This window comes from Styela clava, chromosome 2 (genome assembly GCF_964204865.1).
Source record: "Styela clava chromosome 2, kaStyClav1.hap1.2, whole genome shotgun sequence".
In the NCBI taxonomy this organism is placed as follows: Eukaryota; Metazoa; Chordata; class Ascidiacea; order Stolidobranchia; family Styelidae; genus Styela; species Styela clava.
The window spans coordinates 1,997,480-2,017,259 of record NC_135251.1 but is presented as its reverse complement, the minus strand read 5'-3'; the positions used below and the strand labels follow the sequence as shown (position 1 = coordinate 2,017,259).

The window sequence follows — 19,780 nt, the reverse complement described above, 5'->3', positions numbered from 1 at the left end:
TTTCATAGCAAAATGCTGTTTAATAAATTTCATAGTTGCGTGTAGCTCGCCTCTCTTTGCAAGTAAAAGATAAAATTTTCAAATCAAACATCTTCCTCCTATTGCTAGCTGCGCCGCTGCCGGCACGTATATATATACGGTATATGGTAATTTTTTTCAAATTCAGATACTGTATATTCATACTGGATTATACAACACCCATTTCTAATTTTATTATTGTATCTCAGTTAGTATATCATAATGGATGTTTCATCGATAGCAGACGCAACGAATAACTTGATAGTATATCTGGCAACAATCATAGAGATTGCTCATTATACTCTGGTAATTTACGGAGTACGGAATGACTGGGGTGAGTCGATCATATATAGACAGTTTTTTACGTTTCAAAAAATGTGGTTTCGACCAGTGGGATTCAAATTTTTTGTCAGCCGGTTCCATCACACGAATGTCATATTTTTTTTAGCCGGTTCTGTTGCAAAAAGTTATGTTTTTTTCACTAATGCCAACCGGTTCGCAGATCTCATAAAATTCCGTGAGACGGTTCTATAGAACCGGTGCGAACCGGTTGAATCCCACTCCTGGTTCCGACCCGCAAACTCAGAAGGATGGCTTGATGCTTTCTAAAGGCCTATTCTCTATCAGTAGTTGATACCTCCTAAATAATTATACTTTGTGTAAAACATAGAATCCCAAAATAAATCTATTGCATGCTTTTTAACTGAGATATACTCTAGTGTAGGGGTTCTCAAACTTGTAGTGTTATGTAACCCGGGAATGGCCCCACAATTAGTTTCAAAAAATAAAAACACAATTGTTATTTGCCAATTATTGTTTCTGAATAAATTAAAATTACTTTATTTAATGACTCCGCTTGTAAAATTTTATTGATGACGTTATAGCTTTTTGGACAGTCACAAAATCAGCCAATTCAGTATTTTAATAAGTAAGTGAATAGCTCGGAAAGCCCCTATGTTTCAATCACAGAGCTCTTTCAAATAATTATTTCAAATTCAGATGTCAACAAGGCAAGGAAACAGCCAGTTGCCACATGGTTGATGTCGATAGCTTGTTGCTACGGTGGAGGGATGATCATAAGTGTTTGTGTAGGAAAACCTGCTCTGATTCCTCTATCCAATAATCAGGTATGGATTTGTTTTATTGTCAAGCTCAGGGGTGTGCAATCTGCGGTCTGTGGCCAAATGCGGCCCACAAGGAAAAATAATGCGGCCTGCAATTTTATAGTTGTTTAATCTAGTATGTGAGAGTAATTCCGATCCATTTGCATTGCAAAGTCTATACCCGAGTCCAATTTATTATCTATGACCTTACAATGCCCTAACAGCTAGGTTGTGCGAACAACGCATGTCATAAGATCAATAACCAATATTTTTGTGTCTACTAGAAACCTCTGTTAAAATAATGGTGTGGCCCGCGGTTTCACCCACTTATTTGTACCCCTTGTATTGAAAGCTGCACATCCCTGAATAGTTAATCTGAGTAAAAAAGCATATGCTATGCTTTCCAAAGTTGTATGAGGCCTTCCGACGGTTAAATTTAAGATCCAGAGTCTCGTACGGCCAAGATCGCTATGGCGACCAATTTAGTCGTAATTTGTACCCTTTTCCAACCTTGCAGAACGGTAGTGTTCTGTGGAACACAGTTTGGGAAACGCTGGAGTAGGCTGTGCTAAACCGGAAAGATTTCAATCATTCGTAAATTGTAGATCCTTACGTATCGACAGGTATCGGTGGCAACATAGCATATGATAGCCTGGACCAGGGTTGTCCAAAACGAATCGAATATTCGAAATTATTCGAATATCAAAGTATTCGAATACCTTTTTGGCTCATTTCCGAATAATTACGAATAGTAGTCACTTTTCGCCGTAAACACCGTGTTTCGTTTTACCGGAATCTTCAAACGACTTTTTACGCTTTCTCGCGTATTGTAATGACGATGAAATAGAGTCGGCATTTTGATTGTTTATATTCAGTGCGAATGTACGTCCCATAGTGTTGCGACACATTTGCAAGTTTGCGTTGGTGAACATTGCCGACATTCGTCTTTTAATTCACAAAATCACTTCCATTAGTCGAAAAATCGACAATCACCGTATTTCCCGGCTAGTAAGTCGCTTTTGCATTCTAGACCCAATTTTGGCTTGATTTTTTGGGGGGTGGGGCGCCTTATTGAGAAAGCATGTTTATTTTATTTCTATGTGGCCTGCTTATTTTTCGCATTAGTCTTCTCAAGCATAATTTGTGTTGACCTTATATTTGGTTCTGGGTCTGCCAATCATGATATTTAATCGTAGGCCGGTTATCGTTACTTAAAAGAGAAAACACGGCCACCGCCACCCAGATAAAGTAAGTGATTTATGACCCTTTGGTTTTGCCGATTCAGCAGAAAATGACAGGGACATGAAACACAGCTGTGAAATAACCCGTGGACGTACCGTGTGGAACTTATCACATTATTATTAGCGCATATTAGCATAACTGAACAACAGGGAACAATTTTTCTTCCCGTCTTCTTGGAGGCCTATATGGAAAACCCCGTTTTTTTGAGTGCTAAAAATATACATCGTCCTATTTGCCATGTAGACTTATTAGGCGGGAAATACGGTATTTATAGCCGTAATTGTTACGATATCCAATAAATTGTCACAAGTTTGGAAACAAGTTAATTTATTAGAAAAATACTTTCACCCGCTTTCTTGAAAATAATTTTGATAATGATGGTCAAAAGTATCGATAATGAAAGTATTAATACCAAATACCACGGGTATTTGTGGGCATGAAATGTGTGGTAAACTGCCCAATTATAATTAATTTCGGATTCGTATTTACAAAATAATAAAACTATTATAACTCAAAAATACAACGGCGATTTGTGGACTTGAATGTGTAATAAAGTATAAATTATTTTTCCGACTTGTGACAATTTTTTCGTGAGTACGAAAATAAGAATCAAAAATTAATTATATTCGGGCACAATATCACGGCATTCTGTGGACATAAATTGTGAGGCAAACTCGCGATTGATATTAATTTTTGATTCCTATTTTCGTATTTACAAAATACAACCGTGATCTGTGGACATTGAATGTGTGGTAAACTACCCGATTATAAATAGTTTTTGTATTTATAAAATAATAAAAGTATTATTACACAAACATAAAACGGCGATCTGCGGACTTAAAATGTGTGGTAAAGTTCCCGAATATAATTACTTTTTGATTCGTATTTTTGTACGCACGAAAAAATTGTCACAAGTCTGAAAAAGAACTCATACTTTATCCCGCTTTTTGACAAATAATTTGGATAATGGTTGGTATATAAAAGTATGGGCGTTTTACTAGGATGATTTTGTGTTGCGCAAGCATTCAAATCCATCTCCGATACCACTATTTAAAATGCCTTGTCGTATTATTTTAATTCTGTTAATTAACACAACTCATGTTATATAAAATATATATCGCAATAATCTGCAAACATGAAATGCCTGGTAATATAGCCAGGTTGTAAATAGAAGTTTTCCCATTGTTTATTGTATGAAAATTCCTTCAAACACTTAGATTCTATTACTGGATTTTAATTTCGAAGTATTCGAAATTTCATATTCGAAAATAATAATTTCGAATGTATTCGAAATAGTGAACTATTCGGTATTGGCCATCCCTGGCCTGGACATATAAATGAATATTAATTTTTCATTTCAGTCAGTTCTCATGATGACAATAGTATGGTGGCACATCTTCTACTCTCCCAAAGATGTCATTTATAATTTATTGTCATGGAAACCAGCGATGTTAGTGATTGTTCTGGGAAAAGAAATGATTCGAACAAGAAAAATTATAAAAGGTATGCTATATATTTACACTTTATATGTTTACACTTTCTGATATTTGATGTTTGTGAAATATTTGCATCAAACTTCGCAATTCCAGCCATTCAGGAATGATTTTCATATTTATATCAGGGGAAAGGAATGTTGGTAAGACAGCTTAATAATATGAGGTACCTTCGCCTCTCTTTGAGTTACAAGTCTGTGTTGAGTATGGTGTAAGTTAGCCAGTCATTTGTTCCAGATTTCAGGACAAATTTAATTTGTAAGAACTTTATTTCATGACACACGGAAATACGCTGTGTTTCACTGTGCATGTTTTTTTTCCGTAGTCTCGGTTCTCAGTTAATGCCAGCATATATTTAAGCATTGATACATGTGCTGCGTGATGGTATGAATGCAAAGCGTTGCTCTCTTGTTATTCCAAACAACGTTTTCGTAATTCAGGTATTTCTGAAAGTATTGTTCACTTCAAAAAATAATTTTGTTCCACTACGATTCTCACACGACAACACTTTATTTCGCTGTGCTCATCTCCACGTATGTGCAATTATTGGAATTTTACTCTCTTGTTATTTCAAACAATTATTTTCATAATTTAGGAGTGAAACTTGGTCGTGGAGCTTTCCCTGACTCTCTCTTGATCTGTACTATTCTTGGAATGTTTGGAGCCTGCGGAGGGGGGTTCGTCAAAAATGCTGCAACGTTTGTGAGGAAACAATGGAATCATGAGACCGTGAAATCTATTCATTTGGCGACGTGAGTATTGATTTGTTACAAATCGAGACATAAAAATTACGGTAATTATTACGGTAGTTAGTGACTGGGCTATGGAGTTTCAATTTACACATCCGAGCAGGAGTAAAGATTTTCAAATCTTTAGAGCAGACAGACAATCAAGTTTACAATGCCAAAAGAGTTTAAATATAGATTTCACCATGAAACAAAATTCAATGTTTTTACTCCAATTTCTAAATATCACTAAAATAATAAAAGTTAATAAGATGCTATAAGCTAGTGCTACTAAAATTTGTGGTAACGCTGGCTCCATCTAACTCGGTAGGCTTTGCTCCATGGCTTTGACTCCAGCCCTGATAGTGACATTCATACATTTTCTAAAATGAAAGAACCCGTTGTTAGTGAGCTTGATACATAAGGGAACCTGTTCTAGAATTCTGAATTGCTCTTTGGGAACGTGAAATGGTTTTCTAAGATGAGGGAACCAGTTTGACACAAAAGAGAACCCGTTTTTACAATTTTGAATTTAGTTACTGGCAATTCACCATAATATCCTATTTTTTTCAGAGTAACAAAGCTCAGTCTTCTGTTCTCTCTACTTTACAATCTACAACTTCTAGGAATTCTGCCGATCTCATTCAACACTGTTGTTCTTCTACAACTAACTGTGATGTTCGTGATATCGGTAAGATATAATAGATTATAGGCAATTAGCCCATGATTTAATATGGCCTGCTGAACTTGAGTGAAATAGATTAACACTTTGTGTTTTTACCTTTTTGCGTTCTAATATGACCAGGCCAATTGGATACTCCCGTAATGTGTACCAGGTTAAGGGTTATTCTCGACAGCAGGCCTGCCTAATGTCTTTTATGGTTGCGATCCACTTTCACATGAGAAAGTTTTTTGTAGGATGCAAACTCAAATACCAGCCAAGTTTTGATTTACCTTGGAAATAAAATAGTTTATTTACATAATGAATCAAATCCAAAAATACTGAGTAGAGCAGGCAAAATATTTGAATATCGTATTGATACTAAAATGTTAGAGCTGCAGTTTACTATTCGAATATCTGGTAACACATTACCTGGGCATGTCACTGAAACAAATTCTTGTCTTGTATTTGTACCCAGGGTCCCATGCCATGTCAATTTACCCCCTCCCATTAAACAAAAAATTACAAACTTATTTATAGCGCTGGCCTTGGAATTCCCTGCAGGATTCGAACCTATGAACTCACGCAGGTTACTTAGAGGTTAGATAGCAGGCATTCAAGTCCTATGACACGTTTAGACCAACTCTACATATAAAAAGTTTAACAAATTCTCGTTATTTCAGGCTTCTTCCAAGTTTGGCGTCAACTTTGATCCGTTCCATCGAATTGAGAAGATTATCACAAGTTGTGTGATAGATTATTCTGCGTATGGGGGAGGAGCTGAGGAGGAAAAATCCCCTGAAAAAAAAAAAGATTCTTTGAAAAAGAAAGAATAAGTCCATAGGTTTTCAAATTTAATTTACTTCCTGTAATACATCGGATTATCTGTTTAATTTAAATCAGGGTATTTTTTTTCCGATATTGAAACTTGTATTTCCCTCTTTCAACGTTAATTTTAACAGTTTTTATAATTCTGTATTACAAATCCCCACGCATTGCATTAATGCAATTTATGATTGTGTGACTGTATTATAAATATTAAATTATATATTATTATACCGCAGCTAAAATTTTAACTTAGTCTTCCCTCTCTCAATGTTAATTTTGTTAATTTATTTCATTTTTAAAACAAATTTTTTTTATTTAAATGAGTTTAAATTGAACAATGCAATAGTCTTGTGAAAAACTAGTCATTTGGGAACCACTGACATTTATTACAATCAATTGTTTCAAATACTTTAGTGCAGCGTTTCTCAAACTGTGTTCTGTTCCACATACTTTCTGAAATTGTTCTGCAGAACAGGGACGAAATTGGTCGCCATAGCGATCTCGGTCTTACTTCGGCGATAAATTTTTCTCCCAACTGGTGACAAACAGTTGAACAGACCTTGCTATCTGGGAAGTCCGGGAAGATATGCATTTTACCATATTCAATTGTTTCATCGTCTAATAGCTGTAATAAGCCTATGCTGATTATTGAGTCGAAATAAACTTATACTAATCTCGTAGTGGCCAGTCTTTGAAAGAAAGTAAACATGAGGAACCCGATACCCGAATCCATGTTTGTGCATAGACTGTCAAGGGCTGTTGGTATTTTAATCAGGCTCAAAAATTATGCCATTGAGTGTTTTACGGACTGTTTATTTCGCAATTTTTCATTCTTCCATTCAATATGGTATTGTCTTATGGGGTTCAGCATCAAAACCGCACTGTCAGGACTATATCAAATGTGCCGTTGCGAACTAGACTTAGTCCACTATTTTGAAACTGAATGACTTATTCCACTATGAAATAGGGAAAATCATGCATAAATTCTCCTCAGCGAGTTTACTTGAATCGTTTGCATCATATTTCACCGATTGTAGTAGCCAATATTCGTATAATACACGATCCTCTTTATAAAATTCATATTTTATTCCAAGAGCTGACACAAAATTCTCCCAAGAATCAATCAAGTGCACTGGTCCAAAAAATTTGGAATCAAATTCCTGAATCTATTTGATTGGCTTCCTATGTGAAATTTAAAAAAAGTTACCTAAATTTTCCTGTTAAGGATTACTAGAGTATAGTATGGTGGCCCATCGTTGTCACTAGTAAAATTTAAAAAAAAAAAGAAAAAAAAATAAAAAAAACTGAAAATAAAAGCAAAATAAAAAAAATAGGGGTGAGAAAACATGGAAAAAAAATGAAAAAAAAAATAGGAATGCAAAATAAAAAATAAAAACGAAAATAAAATACTAATTAAATAGAAAAATGCAAAAAAAAAAAAAAATTGAAAACAAAAAAAAACTCGAATAAAAAGAAAATAAAAAGGTTGACAACGATGGTCCGCCTTGTGGCCCATCGTTGTCACGCGTTTTTAATTTGAGAAAATTTGCTGCTGCTTGGGACCAACGTTGTCAGGAATAATCCTACGCGCACAAATGTGTTCCCTGGGTTTCTAACTCACTACTGATTTTCTTGAGCAATATCCAATAAATTTAATATGCAAATGTTCTATAGATTCTCGATGATACAAGTTCAACCAGAAGTGATATATTTATAATGATGTTAAAAGAATATAGAATTGAATACGAAAATTCGGAAAATTTGTTTTTATGTGTAGAAGGTAATTGAATTAGAGAATGCTGCTTAACTGCTCAGTTGTCCGGACACTCGTGCGATGCCGGTACCGTCTGACCAAAGGGGCCATAGTATAGTTATAATATTCAATAGTGATTAAAACATGTAACTGTCCATCATATAATGGTCACATTGCCACTGTTTGCCTACTATCTTTCAATTTTCCAACTAATTTTAAATATTTTTCTACAATTCACTTATTCTTTCTGGCTATTATTATCTGTATTGAGAGTATACATCGTTTAAATATTTGGTAGATAACTAGTCGACGGTTACTTTATATATTTTTTTTCTCAATAATTATTTGTCTGGAATGGGTGGTGGCCGACTTTGATGACCTTTGGTCGTATCCAGTAGTGGGGTTCAGCTGGTTCGCACCGGTTCTATAGAACCGTCTCATGGAATTTTATGAGAACAGCGAACCGGTTAGCATTACTGGTTACTCTCAGTGACTTTTTGTAACAGAACCGGGTAAAAAATATGACTTTTGTGATGGAACCGGCTGACAAAAAAATTAAATCCCACCACTGGTCGTATCGCCATCTCCCAGTCTTCTCTGACTGCGACTCACAAGGCCTGCTTTAAATTGTGGCCCTCTAACTTTGCAAGCTTAGACTAGCCTGAAGTACAAAATCGAAAGTAGTTTGGTGTTTTGCGCGAGCATAAATGTAAACGAAGTTAATTTTTTAACTTGAAATATATTATGATTTTAGAGTGTAACATGTGCAATATGAAACTAATGAATTATGGGAAATTGAAGAATCTAGAACAAAATTGTTGCAAAAGCAGGTTATACATATTTATGCTTCATGAATACCCATGTCCTCATAAATTCTCTGACTCCAGCATCAAAACACTTGTTAGTACACGGTACCATGTTAGGGTAAATACTACAGGTTTCTTCCTGCCAAAAAGTGTCATTATTTTGTTACTTGTACACTTGATGGTATATATCACACAATCAAATGTTCGATGCCCTCTACTATAGCCTACTCTTTTTACGGTATCTCGCCAAGACAACACTGTCTGGTCTCGCACTTTTATTTTCATGGTAACTAGACTGTGGTGCATGAAATCGACTTTTTTTTGTTTAAACAGTGATTGTTTGGTATGTACCGGGTTGCTTTGACGTACCTATTGCTTTTCATTTTATTTATTCAATAACATATTTAGTTCGATTTTATTATATTCATCGGGTTTTTGTTAGATTTCCCCAAGGGTGGAGTCGCTCGATAACCAGTATTGGTTTTCGACATCTCCTTTCACCCTGGAATGCGACTTTTTTATATTTCCTTCAATTTGTGTATGTATAGTTGTACTTTCAGCATGTTGAAGAAATAAATTACTGATTACTATATTTACTAACTCACTCCTTTATTTCTAGCTTTGCCGCAAATTGAAAATGTTTCATCTCAAAGAAGTGGATCCGACATTCTTTTGACTTGGAATGCAGTATCTGACAGAAACGTTCTATACAACATAGAAATCTTCTGCGATGATGTGAAACTTGGAGAGACTCACACTACAGAAGTTCCTCAGTATAGAATGAAGTCACCTACACTTGGTAAAACATATCATTTCCAAGTCTGGGCCAAGGATGAATTGGGAAACTCTGGCATCAAAACGCAGTCAAAGAATGTTATAAAAGGTATATTCCCAGGATTATGTAGATTTTAATTTTTTTGTCATGGACTTCTGTGAATAATACACATACGAGTATACATAAGAGCAACCACTGGCAGTCAGAATCATATTGTGGTGACGATAGACTGCCCAACTCATTGCAACAATTTATTCCAGTTTTGTCATGGATTATATCTTAATCGACTAGCACAGGGGTGTGCAAATTGTGGCCCGTGGCCCACGAAACGAGTTTTTAGTTTCGTTTATTTGGTACGTGCTGGCATTCCAATCTCTTTACGCCTCAAAGCCTATACTGTACCAGTACCTGGGTGCCACTGCCATATTAGCAACAATAGCTAGCAGAATTCTGTTGCCAAATACACACTGCTCAGAAAACGTAGCAAAGGCAAGCAAAAATAAGTTTTACCACTGCCAAGGTTTGAAAATGACGCACCGAATACTGTGTGTCTTGCTGACAAAGCGAGTGCGAATGATGAAACATTAACTTAGGATACAATTACATAATCAAATTAACAACTTTAATAAAACATAAAAAATACAAATTTTGAGTCTATTTTATTGCCAGCTTATTAGCAGTGATGGTAGTTTTTATGCGTGTGTGCGGTTATCTGCATATTCAGTACCCATTGCTCACCCAATTTATCAGACTCCAGGTGATGATCATGAGATTTGAATCTGATATATAATAATCTGCGATGTCAACACAGTTGAGTCAAACACTTTAACGACCAATCCATCACACCGACCTGATAACAACTTAGTTAGAACTACTAGGTGTTAAAAAAATAACGGAAAATTAAAGACGTTAAGATGAAATGCTACTTAAAACATTTTAACACCTTTTAAAATCTTTTTATACTTATATTTATAGAACGCAGAGGACCTCCACCTATCAACTTTGCTGGAGCAAATATTGGGAATCTGCATCTACCGGAAAGAGGAAATCAGAACAATCAGCAAATGGTAAGATTTGAGTAATATTTATTCTCAACTTTCTATAATGATTTTCCAAAGTATTCATATGTATGTTTTCAATCATCTCCTACACGATGTAATAGATAGTTACAGGCTCTGTTGTGTGGCGCATCCTGCTAAGCAATATGAATACACTTGGTACCACCCCTTTGATTATCCTGTGGGTTTGCAGGTTCGAATCGTATGGGGGATAATTAAGTGTGAGAGGATTGCTGGACTCTTCGGCGCTGCAGGGTGTTTCACGTAACTGCGTAACCGCTGGTCATTTATGGCTTCCTCCACCATCAAGTTTATGCAATTGGAAATATTGACTAAATAATTCCATACTCTACATTGACTGATAACCAGACGAAAGGCTGTGGTTCGTCATATGATTAAGCAGTGTTATCGGCTTTTCATCCCCCGAGATAAATGTGCAAAACCTATCCTAATTCATGTTGATAATAAGCCCCAAAATGTGATGTCACTATGCATATTAGAACTTTGCTATACCAGGGGATCAGAAACTGTGGGATATTCAATCACTAAGCCATATGAAATATTTAATCCCTAAATTTGAATGATATTTGTCTGCGTTTTTATAGCAGGTAATAAAGATAAAAAATATGCTAGATAGTAAAATTGAAATTTTTTTAAGGGGCAAAATGAACAAGAAGAAGCTGATGCAGTAGGTGGAAACCAAGCAATAGAATAAACCAATACAGCATGAAGGTGATGACGGTACGTGAAATATCATTTACTAAAACAGCAGACTTGATTTCTTGTCTTTTATATTCTCGAAATAGTTCGTGGAGTCATATTAGATCAGTGGTTCGCAACCTTTGATAATTAGAATGAAAATTACCATTCAGTAGCAGAAAACAACATCATCAATCATTGGTACTACAATCAAAATTATAGATAGTGATACAAATAAAACTAACATTTTTTAATGGTTCTGTGGCCCACCTCAAAATCTTTTCGTGGCGCAGCAGTGGGCCATGGCCCACTGGTTGAGAACCAGTGTATTGGGTGAAACAATACCTCATTTTGTCTCCTATTTTTGCTATGTTCACTGTACTGTTGTGAGTAATTGCCTTCGTTTTTTTGAATGTGGTCTTTACATATCTGCGGACGATCAATTACCCCGTGAAATATTATTATATTTGCAGGAATTCAACCAGGTTTTCCCTCAAGTTCATTTTTAACAAACAATATTCAAGATTTGTAATTGTTGCTAATCTAATGCCTTATTCAAACATCACATAGAAAATTGTTAAGATATTTCTCTACTGAGCCCAATTTTTAGAGTCATCTGAATGAATTTTTTTTTTTTCAGATTCCGATGATCTTGAGAAGTTTCCCAAACTGACCACGTTCTAAAGACATTGCTAAGATACAAATGTTTCATCAACATGTTACTGTTAAGGTCGTATATTCAACATTAAATTTCTCCAATAATCTCAGACTGAAAGACGAATGATCCTGTGGTCTTGCAACACATTATGGACATGCATATGTAGTGAAGGAATCAAATATTAGTAATATTAACTCTTAAAGACTAAATAGTCTAGTCCAGTAATAGTAGGATTGAGGGAACAATTTTATAATTTTTTTTTGTGTGAAATGGTGATTTTGCATAGGCTTGGATTGTGAAAACATAGTAATTGACTCTTGGTCATATGCACCACCCTTCAGCAACGATTTCGACAATTTATGTCATCCCTCACAAGATTTGACCTCTTGAACTGACCTCAGAGCATTTTGTAAAATCTGCACCAAATCCTGATTTGCATGTTTTGTCATACAAATTCTTGTCATTCCATATTTTTTCCTATTAGTTTTACAAATTAGGTTGGATGCTGCATTAATGCTTCAGCTTCTTATGTACTATTTTTAGTGAGCCATAACAAACTCGCTTTAAGCTTTTCCAGATATCATGTGTATTGTTTTTATGTCGCCCTCATTCAGCAATTTTTGTGTAATTATAATTTTATGGTATGTCAACAACTTTCATTATTTAGGTCAGGTTTTGAGTTTTTTCTCATAATTAACAACTGCTGTACTTATTCTTGCTGTATATCAGTTTACTTTGCCACTCCACATTTTTGCTTGCATTTTAATGCATTTTTCATGTACTGCGATCCGCTTTTCTTGTTCATCATTATTCTCTATAACTCCGTGTGTTTCTCTTAAGTTTTAAAAAAGTAAAAAAAAGTAAAAATAGTCAAAAAATAATGAAAAAAAAAAATTATGTATTTCCCTAAATATGAAAAAGTAAAAAAAATAAAAAAACAGCAAAAAATAAAAAAAAATTTTGTGTATCCCATAAATTTAAAAATATAAATGTGAAATATTTCATTAAAGAGCTTATAGCTTTATGATACAAAATGAAATGATCAACATAACACTTTGGCCTGCATAATCTAACAGGTCTTCGTCAAAAATGCTTCGATTTTCTTTTTATTCTATGTTGTATTTTGTTAATTGTTGTAGCATCTGTATAATAAATAATCAATGTGATAGAACCGGGCTCCATGCCCAAGAGCCTGATTGCCTACAACTAGAATTTTGCGAGTTACATGCTGTTCAGATCTCATGGAGTTCAATTTTGTGTGAGAGACTAGCAGAACTCAACTGGTAGGTTGGTTGAGGAAATCAACCCATATTTTACGAGCAACTATTCACCTGGGTTAGTGTTTGGACGGTAGGGCATCATTCATCATATAGCTAAAGCTAAGGAATTTTATTTTTATTCTTTCGTAATGAAGAGGAAAAATTAATCCAAAGCCAAGTACTTGAAATTGCCATTTTTCGATAACCTGAATGTTTATTACGACAAGACTTTCATGGTGATGCTGGCAGCCTTGGCTATCAGAAATCAGAGTATCAAAAAGTGCATGATGTCGAATGGACAAGCAACAATGGGTCTCCTAGAACTTTAGTTTTTGGCAGTTCGACACGTTGAAAATGGATGCGACTTTTGCGAGACGTCAACCGTTATATGTAGCCTACCTGAAGAAGGAATAAGGTAGCGGCAGATCTCACCCCTAAATGTGGTAGACGTCACGCTAAAGTCGCATGTGACAATGTTTAGTGCAGGGTTTCCCAAACTGTATTGCGGCACACTAGTGGACCGCCAAGGTCTTGAAAGTGTGCCACGCATTTTCACAAAATTCCTGAGATTTTTTCACAATAATTAACGATGCAACATGAACTTTATTACATTGCATTCAGTAATGAATGTAGTTCGGTACCACACATATTATAGGGTCAATCTGTATAAAGATTTATTATTCAATGTCTACCGATAGGTGATGTAATATGCCACACTTCTCTAATATCTGAATATATAAGGTGTTAAGTTTTCGATCCCAACCCAACAATACAAGTTTGCTCAAAGCAAAGTCGCTAGTCTTAACTAAACAATCTCTTTCAAACTGTCAGCAGTTAAGAAATTGAGGAGACTCTTAAAGCGATATTAATTTCATAATATTTGACATGTCATGTTTTCGCATTTGATTTTTCACATGAAATATTTAGAGTTCTCAATTTTACCTCAAATTTCACCATGCAAATTTTCTGTCAGTACAACATATGCAATACAATATATATAGTACAACAAAATATTTTTCACATTTCTATGATTCTGCATATATTAATTTTCTGCACTGACAGAAACGATAAAGGCTTGTTGTTACAATTGACCCGCAAAATCTTGTTTCAATCTTATTCAATGTCGAAACGCATAATATCAATGGATAAGTAATTTAATAAAACTGATTTAAATTAAGTGTGCCGCGACTTTTTAATCTTGATGTTAGTGTGCAGCAAGCTGAAAAAGTTTGGGAACCCCTGGATTAGACGACTCTGGCTCTGCCTTTACAAAGTTGAGATACGTTAGGCATGACCTACCGTTAAGCAGTAATCAATGATCAACTTTTATAATTGGATTTGGTGTAGAGAGGAAATCCAATAATCATATGGCGAACCGTGGACTCTTGTTCGGGAAACAGTACATGCACAAAGAGCTTGACCCTGTGGCATCTGATAGGTCATCAACATTTACATTTTTTTGAATCTTGAACTTTCATATCTATCCTGGGGAAGGGGAAAACTGATATTACAACTTGACCATATGGCTAGCCACATTCTCTGGTCCAATTACCGATATATACCGATAGTCCATGACCGATTGGCCTGTTACCAATCCATGTCAGGTATGGGAATTGTATAAGTCAACCAGTTATTGGTTTCAAATGCAGAATAGAGCAGATGTGATTGAACCCGGAATACTACTTTAAATGGAAATTACGGGGGTTGACTATCACAGGCTGAAACTGATGGAAAAGTTCAAAGGTCGGGGATCAGAATTTCTCTTGCTTGCTTCAATAATTTAAGCAGCATAGAAGAACCTGTAACCGAACAGCGGTTACATTAACCACTCTACAGTATAATCACGTTTCATTCAACCATTCTCAGATTATGTAGTTGTGATAACAACAAGTTCATACGCATAGGTCCATGATGGCTAACATAGCATCCATGATGGCTAACATATTTTTAAGGCCCTATTTCATAACCATAAGAAGCATGACCCCACTTACATAGCACTCCTATTGAAATTTGCTGTGTTCAATATTTGTTAGCAAACTTATCAAAGAAATAATCTATGAAATCAATTTGAAATTTTTTTAGTGATTTTGCAAGTTTACACTTTATTTCCAATGTTCAAAACTTCATGCTGCCTTTCATGCATGCATTTTTTTTGTTCTGGTTTGTACATTTGGTAAATTATTGGTGAATGGTGATATTTTTATGTATTTGAAAGCAAGATGTTTCCTACAGCTATTTACTTATTTAGCAATACACAATCCAGAATTCCAGACCCAGAGTTAAATATTTAAAATCAACTTCATTTATATATATGATATGTGGGGTAAATTCTGATGATTACCATAATCGGACGGAAGAGGTCGTCAGAAGTCCATTACATTTAATTTATCTACCTAAATTTTGTTATATTTTGTGTAAGTTGTCCACAGATCCCTTAAAAAGCATTCGCCCGATTCTGAATCGTTTTTTTGGATTCTTGTAGTAATATTTTTTATTTTTTTGGTGGGCGGGCGCGTACTTTTACGTTTTTTAACTTTATTTTAAGTTATGCTCGCCTTCCAGGTATCTCTGCATTTTGTTTGTTTGTCCAGTTTTTGTGTTGTTTTGTTTTTATGTCAGAGTACCGAAATAAATGATTGATTGATTGATAGGTTATCAATGCGACCAGAAGACCAGACTTGGACACGAACTGGACATGGTTCAGGTAACTCGCTTGTGTTTCACTGTTTGCGGACAGCACTTCGTTGATGTGGATTACAGCAGCACGGATCGGAAATGAACTGAACCAGAGAGTGTCAGGAAAACGCAAGATTGAACAATTCAGAGAAAGACGAAAGGAACGTGCCGACTACCAGTGCCGGTAGTTTGATTAAGCTTTTTATGTCCGTCCTGATTAAATCATAATCAGGTCGTGTAGATTTTAGAGAAAAAAGAAATGGAGTAGCCTCCTAACGACTTCTTCCGTCTCCAAGTACAGAAGTACTGAAAATATCAAACTGATTGTTCAAACACGATTTTACATATCACTGTGTTATGGACAACACAATTTGGTTACATACTGGTAACTGTTTTTGCAATTTGGAGGGAAAAGCTGGAAAGTGAATACAACAGAGTTGTGAAGAAATGTGATATGACTTTTTGCCCACAGATATTGCACTCATAACTACACTAGCCAGTTTAATTCTGTAATTTGATTTTTTTAATTCTGTTGAACTTATATTTGGCCACTCATGAATGGTATTAATCAGCACTTCACCATATCTCAGGATGTCCTGTTCACTTTATAACAAAGTTAAGGACTAAAGAGTTTTCACTATGAATAGTATAGTATGCTGGGCATTGCTGGCAGGAAATGGAAATTTTAAAGACACCCACAAATTTTCCAATTGCAAGTGTGCTTTCTGTTTCAACATGGTTGTTTGTATTGTGTTACTTTTGATAAATATGCCTTGAATTGTTCATCTTATTTCAATGGCAAAATTATCCTTGTTGTATTTTTTTGTGAGCTCCTGCAACCTTACTCTGTGGATATTATTTTGGCAATATCTATTTTTTCCTCTTCTGCTGCCAATAAGTGGTTATGTACCACCTAGAACACCAGCATAATTTGAATTTTCTACTGTAACATCAATGTTTCGCTTTTGCTCATGGTATTTCTTTGTGTGAGTGTTTAATTGAGATTGCTTTCACTGTTTTAATAAATGATTTTACACCTCCATGTTGCCTGCCAATATTGACAGTGTTTGAATATTGTTTTGGTAAATAGTTCCAATGTATATAGCTTTTTTGTGTTTTTTCCTGTGTTACTAGTCACTATTTTCTTCTAACATTGGCACGCATTGTTAGGTATTTGTATTCACAGCTATTGTCACTCTATTTTTATTCCCATTATTCAAAACTTCATGCTGCTTTTCAACCATGTATTTATTTATCTGTCTTGCACATTTGATAGGTTTTTGGTGATTTTTTGCATTTCTGACAGCAAGCGATGTCTCCCATAGATTTTGACTTGTATATTTCTATGCTATATAGGAATCTCAGACCCAAAATTTACAGAATTCGAGATAAGCTTTATTTATATATATTTACTGCAAGGCTATTCCTGGCGATTTCACAGCTACCATATTCGTATACGAACATTTGAAACATCTATCAGAGACGGAGGAGGTCGTTGGGATCCTATTACATTTAATTTTATCTACCTAAATTTTGCTGTCTTATTTCAAGCGCAACACTTATTTTACTCCATGTAAATTATCCACTGATTCAAGCAATTATTTGGCTTTTATCATTTTAAATTGAGTTATAAGCACTGCCCGATTTTGAATCGTGTCCATATTTTTGTATAATCGTATTATTTCTATTTTATTTTTTGGTGGGTGGGCACGTACTTCATTTTAAGTTATGCTCGCCTTCCAGGTATCTCTGTATTTGTTGTCTGTTTACTTTTTTGTATTGTTCCGTTTTAGTCAGAGAGCCGAAATAAAATGATTGATTGATTGATTGATTGATTTCGACTCCATAATTAGCATAACAATACATTTGACAGATAAAAACGTATAAATAAAAACTGATTATGAAATCAGGGGAGCCAACGAAACCTTAGATAAGGTTTATAACAAACAAAATATAAGATGGAAGGTTTTGCCAAGAGGAAGTGATACGTGTTTACTCACCTAAAATTATCAAGTTATTTCACACACGCTCACATGCACCCACCAGCCACACACACACACACACAAGTTATTGGACATGTGTAACGTAGCGAGGGTTAAAGGCGACGGCGATTGACAGTGTAGAAAAGACCGTCTTCCTCGCTAACGATTATTGAACTGTCTTTGGAATACAGGCGAAATACTCGGCAATTCTGTTGTCCCAATATACACATAAATAAGTCAGAAATATCATCACCGCTACAACGATGCACTAGTGTATTACAAGTGTTCAGATACTCAGTAAGATACGTGTGCAGTGCAAGTGAAGCAATATATACGGAATGAATATAATGAATAAAGTAACGAAATGAAAATACGAGACGATAATATACAAACGCACAACGTAATAGCGTCATACGAGAGAACTAACGTATACGCATTAGTAACCCACGGAAGACATACGTATTACGTTACACACGTAGTGGACATAACAATCGTTTCAAAATTTTGTTGTTATTGTTATTATTTGTCTTCATCAACACGTTTTGAAGAAATCGCTTTTTTCTTCGAATACTGGACCAATTGCTTTGAAATTTTAAGTGGTTGAAGATAAAAATTTTCTCCAGAAGGCTATTACCTTTTTTTTCGCTATGACGTCATCAAAATTATGTGACTCTACGTGTCCATATATTTGAGCATAGCTCTCTTGTTTAAGTAAGAATAATACGCGATAAATTTAGGGTATACTATACTGTAAACAAACAAAAAAATTAATATTAGAAAATGAAAAAAATTATTTGCCACACCCTATTGATAATTTTGTAATGGTTGACATTGCCAAATTGATCGATCTTCTAATCGTTAATTAAAGTATAAAAGGAAGATTCTATTGAAAACATATTGCCAAGCTGATTATAGTTGGAGTCAAATGCCAAGTTGCCCAACCAAAGTTGCCCGAATTGGGTGCATGAAGAGGTGGGCGAAACCATTTCATTCCCCAAATTAGAGCCTATTATTGCCAAATTATAGTCCAGATTGTAATAAGTAATTACAGTTACCGGTAACAGTAAAATTACTATAATAAAGTAAAGTAGGATATGGAAATAAATTAGTTACAAAGAGTGTGAGGTTTTTCATTCTTGGGTATTGATTTCAGACAAGGATATGGGAATAAGATTGCTATTTCACAGGATATCGGAGTCTTTGTTTGATTTTTTCCTCATGTGTTTTACTTCATTTAATCACTTTGAAGTAACCTGAAAAACAAAAAATAAAACTGCGAGTAGATGTTTCGATGATTGGGTGAAGGGGAACGCGCTGAACTATTTATTACAGGCAAAAAATAATTGTTTAATTAAATGGGATGTATTGTCATTATATAGCGATGGATAGATGATCTATGATGACATTCTACTTGGGACAGAGAAAAATTTTTCACACCATGCAAAAAACACACAAAATTTTACAATATATACCTTGGCCAACAAGTCAGCTCAAACGCCAATACCATGCCTTAACATGAAATGCATGCATACATAAATGATATAAAAACCACATCCAATTACAATGACCCACAGCAAATTAAAATCTGAAGGGGAGAATCCAACATAGCTCTACTACTCGCCCAGTTGCAATAATTAGTAACCTTGCAGGAACTATGTTATACTATCTGGTGACCGTACATTTGAACCCACGTACATTTGAACCCATGCGTATATCCGCGGGTTCAATCTATATGCGGGTGCTAAAACCCATGGGTTAGGGTGAGTATGGGTTCAAATATCCGTAAAACAAAAAAAAATTCATAAGTGCGATAGTATGCAGGTGCAATTGTCATGGGTTCAAATGTACGTGGGTTCAAATGTAATGGAACCATACTATCTACAACCCTTATACCACCACTCAAACATAAGACCATGCATGTATGATAAGGACATCACAGAAAAAGGTAAAAACACGAGCGTGAAGTGATAGAATGTGTGCAGTTATTTAAAGAAAATATCATCCGGGTATATCAGCTACCTATATATTTGAAAAAAATATATAC

At 35.1% G+C, this 19,780-nt stretch overlaps 1 protein-coding gene across 1 annotated transcript; it reads left to right on the top strand.

Annotated features, from left to right (window-relative positions):
• Positions 1-240: 240 nt before the first annotated feature.
• On the top strand, positions 241-10,486 carry LOC120335773 (trimeric intracellular cation channel type B-A-like). The gene is made up of 8 exons (XM_078110294.1): positions 241-352; positions 1,018-1,145; positions 3,725-3,866; positions 4,452-4,608; positions 5,155-5,272; positions 5,926-5,986; positions 9,348-9,512; positions 10,380-10,486. The coding sequence occupies exons 1-8, from the start codon at positions 241-243 to the stop codon at positions 10,484-10,486; spliced, it is 990 nt and encodes a 329-aa protein (XP_077966420.1).
• Positions 10,487-19,780: the final 9,294 nt, after the last annotated feature.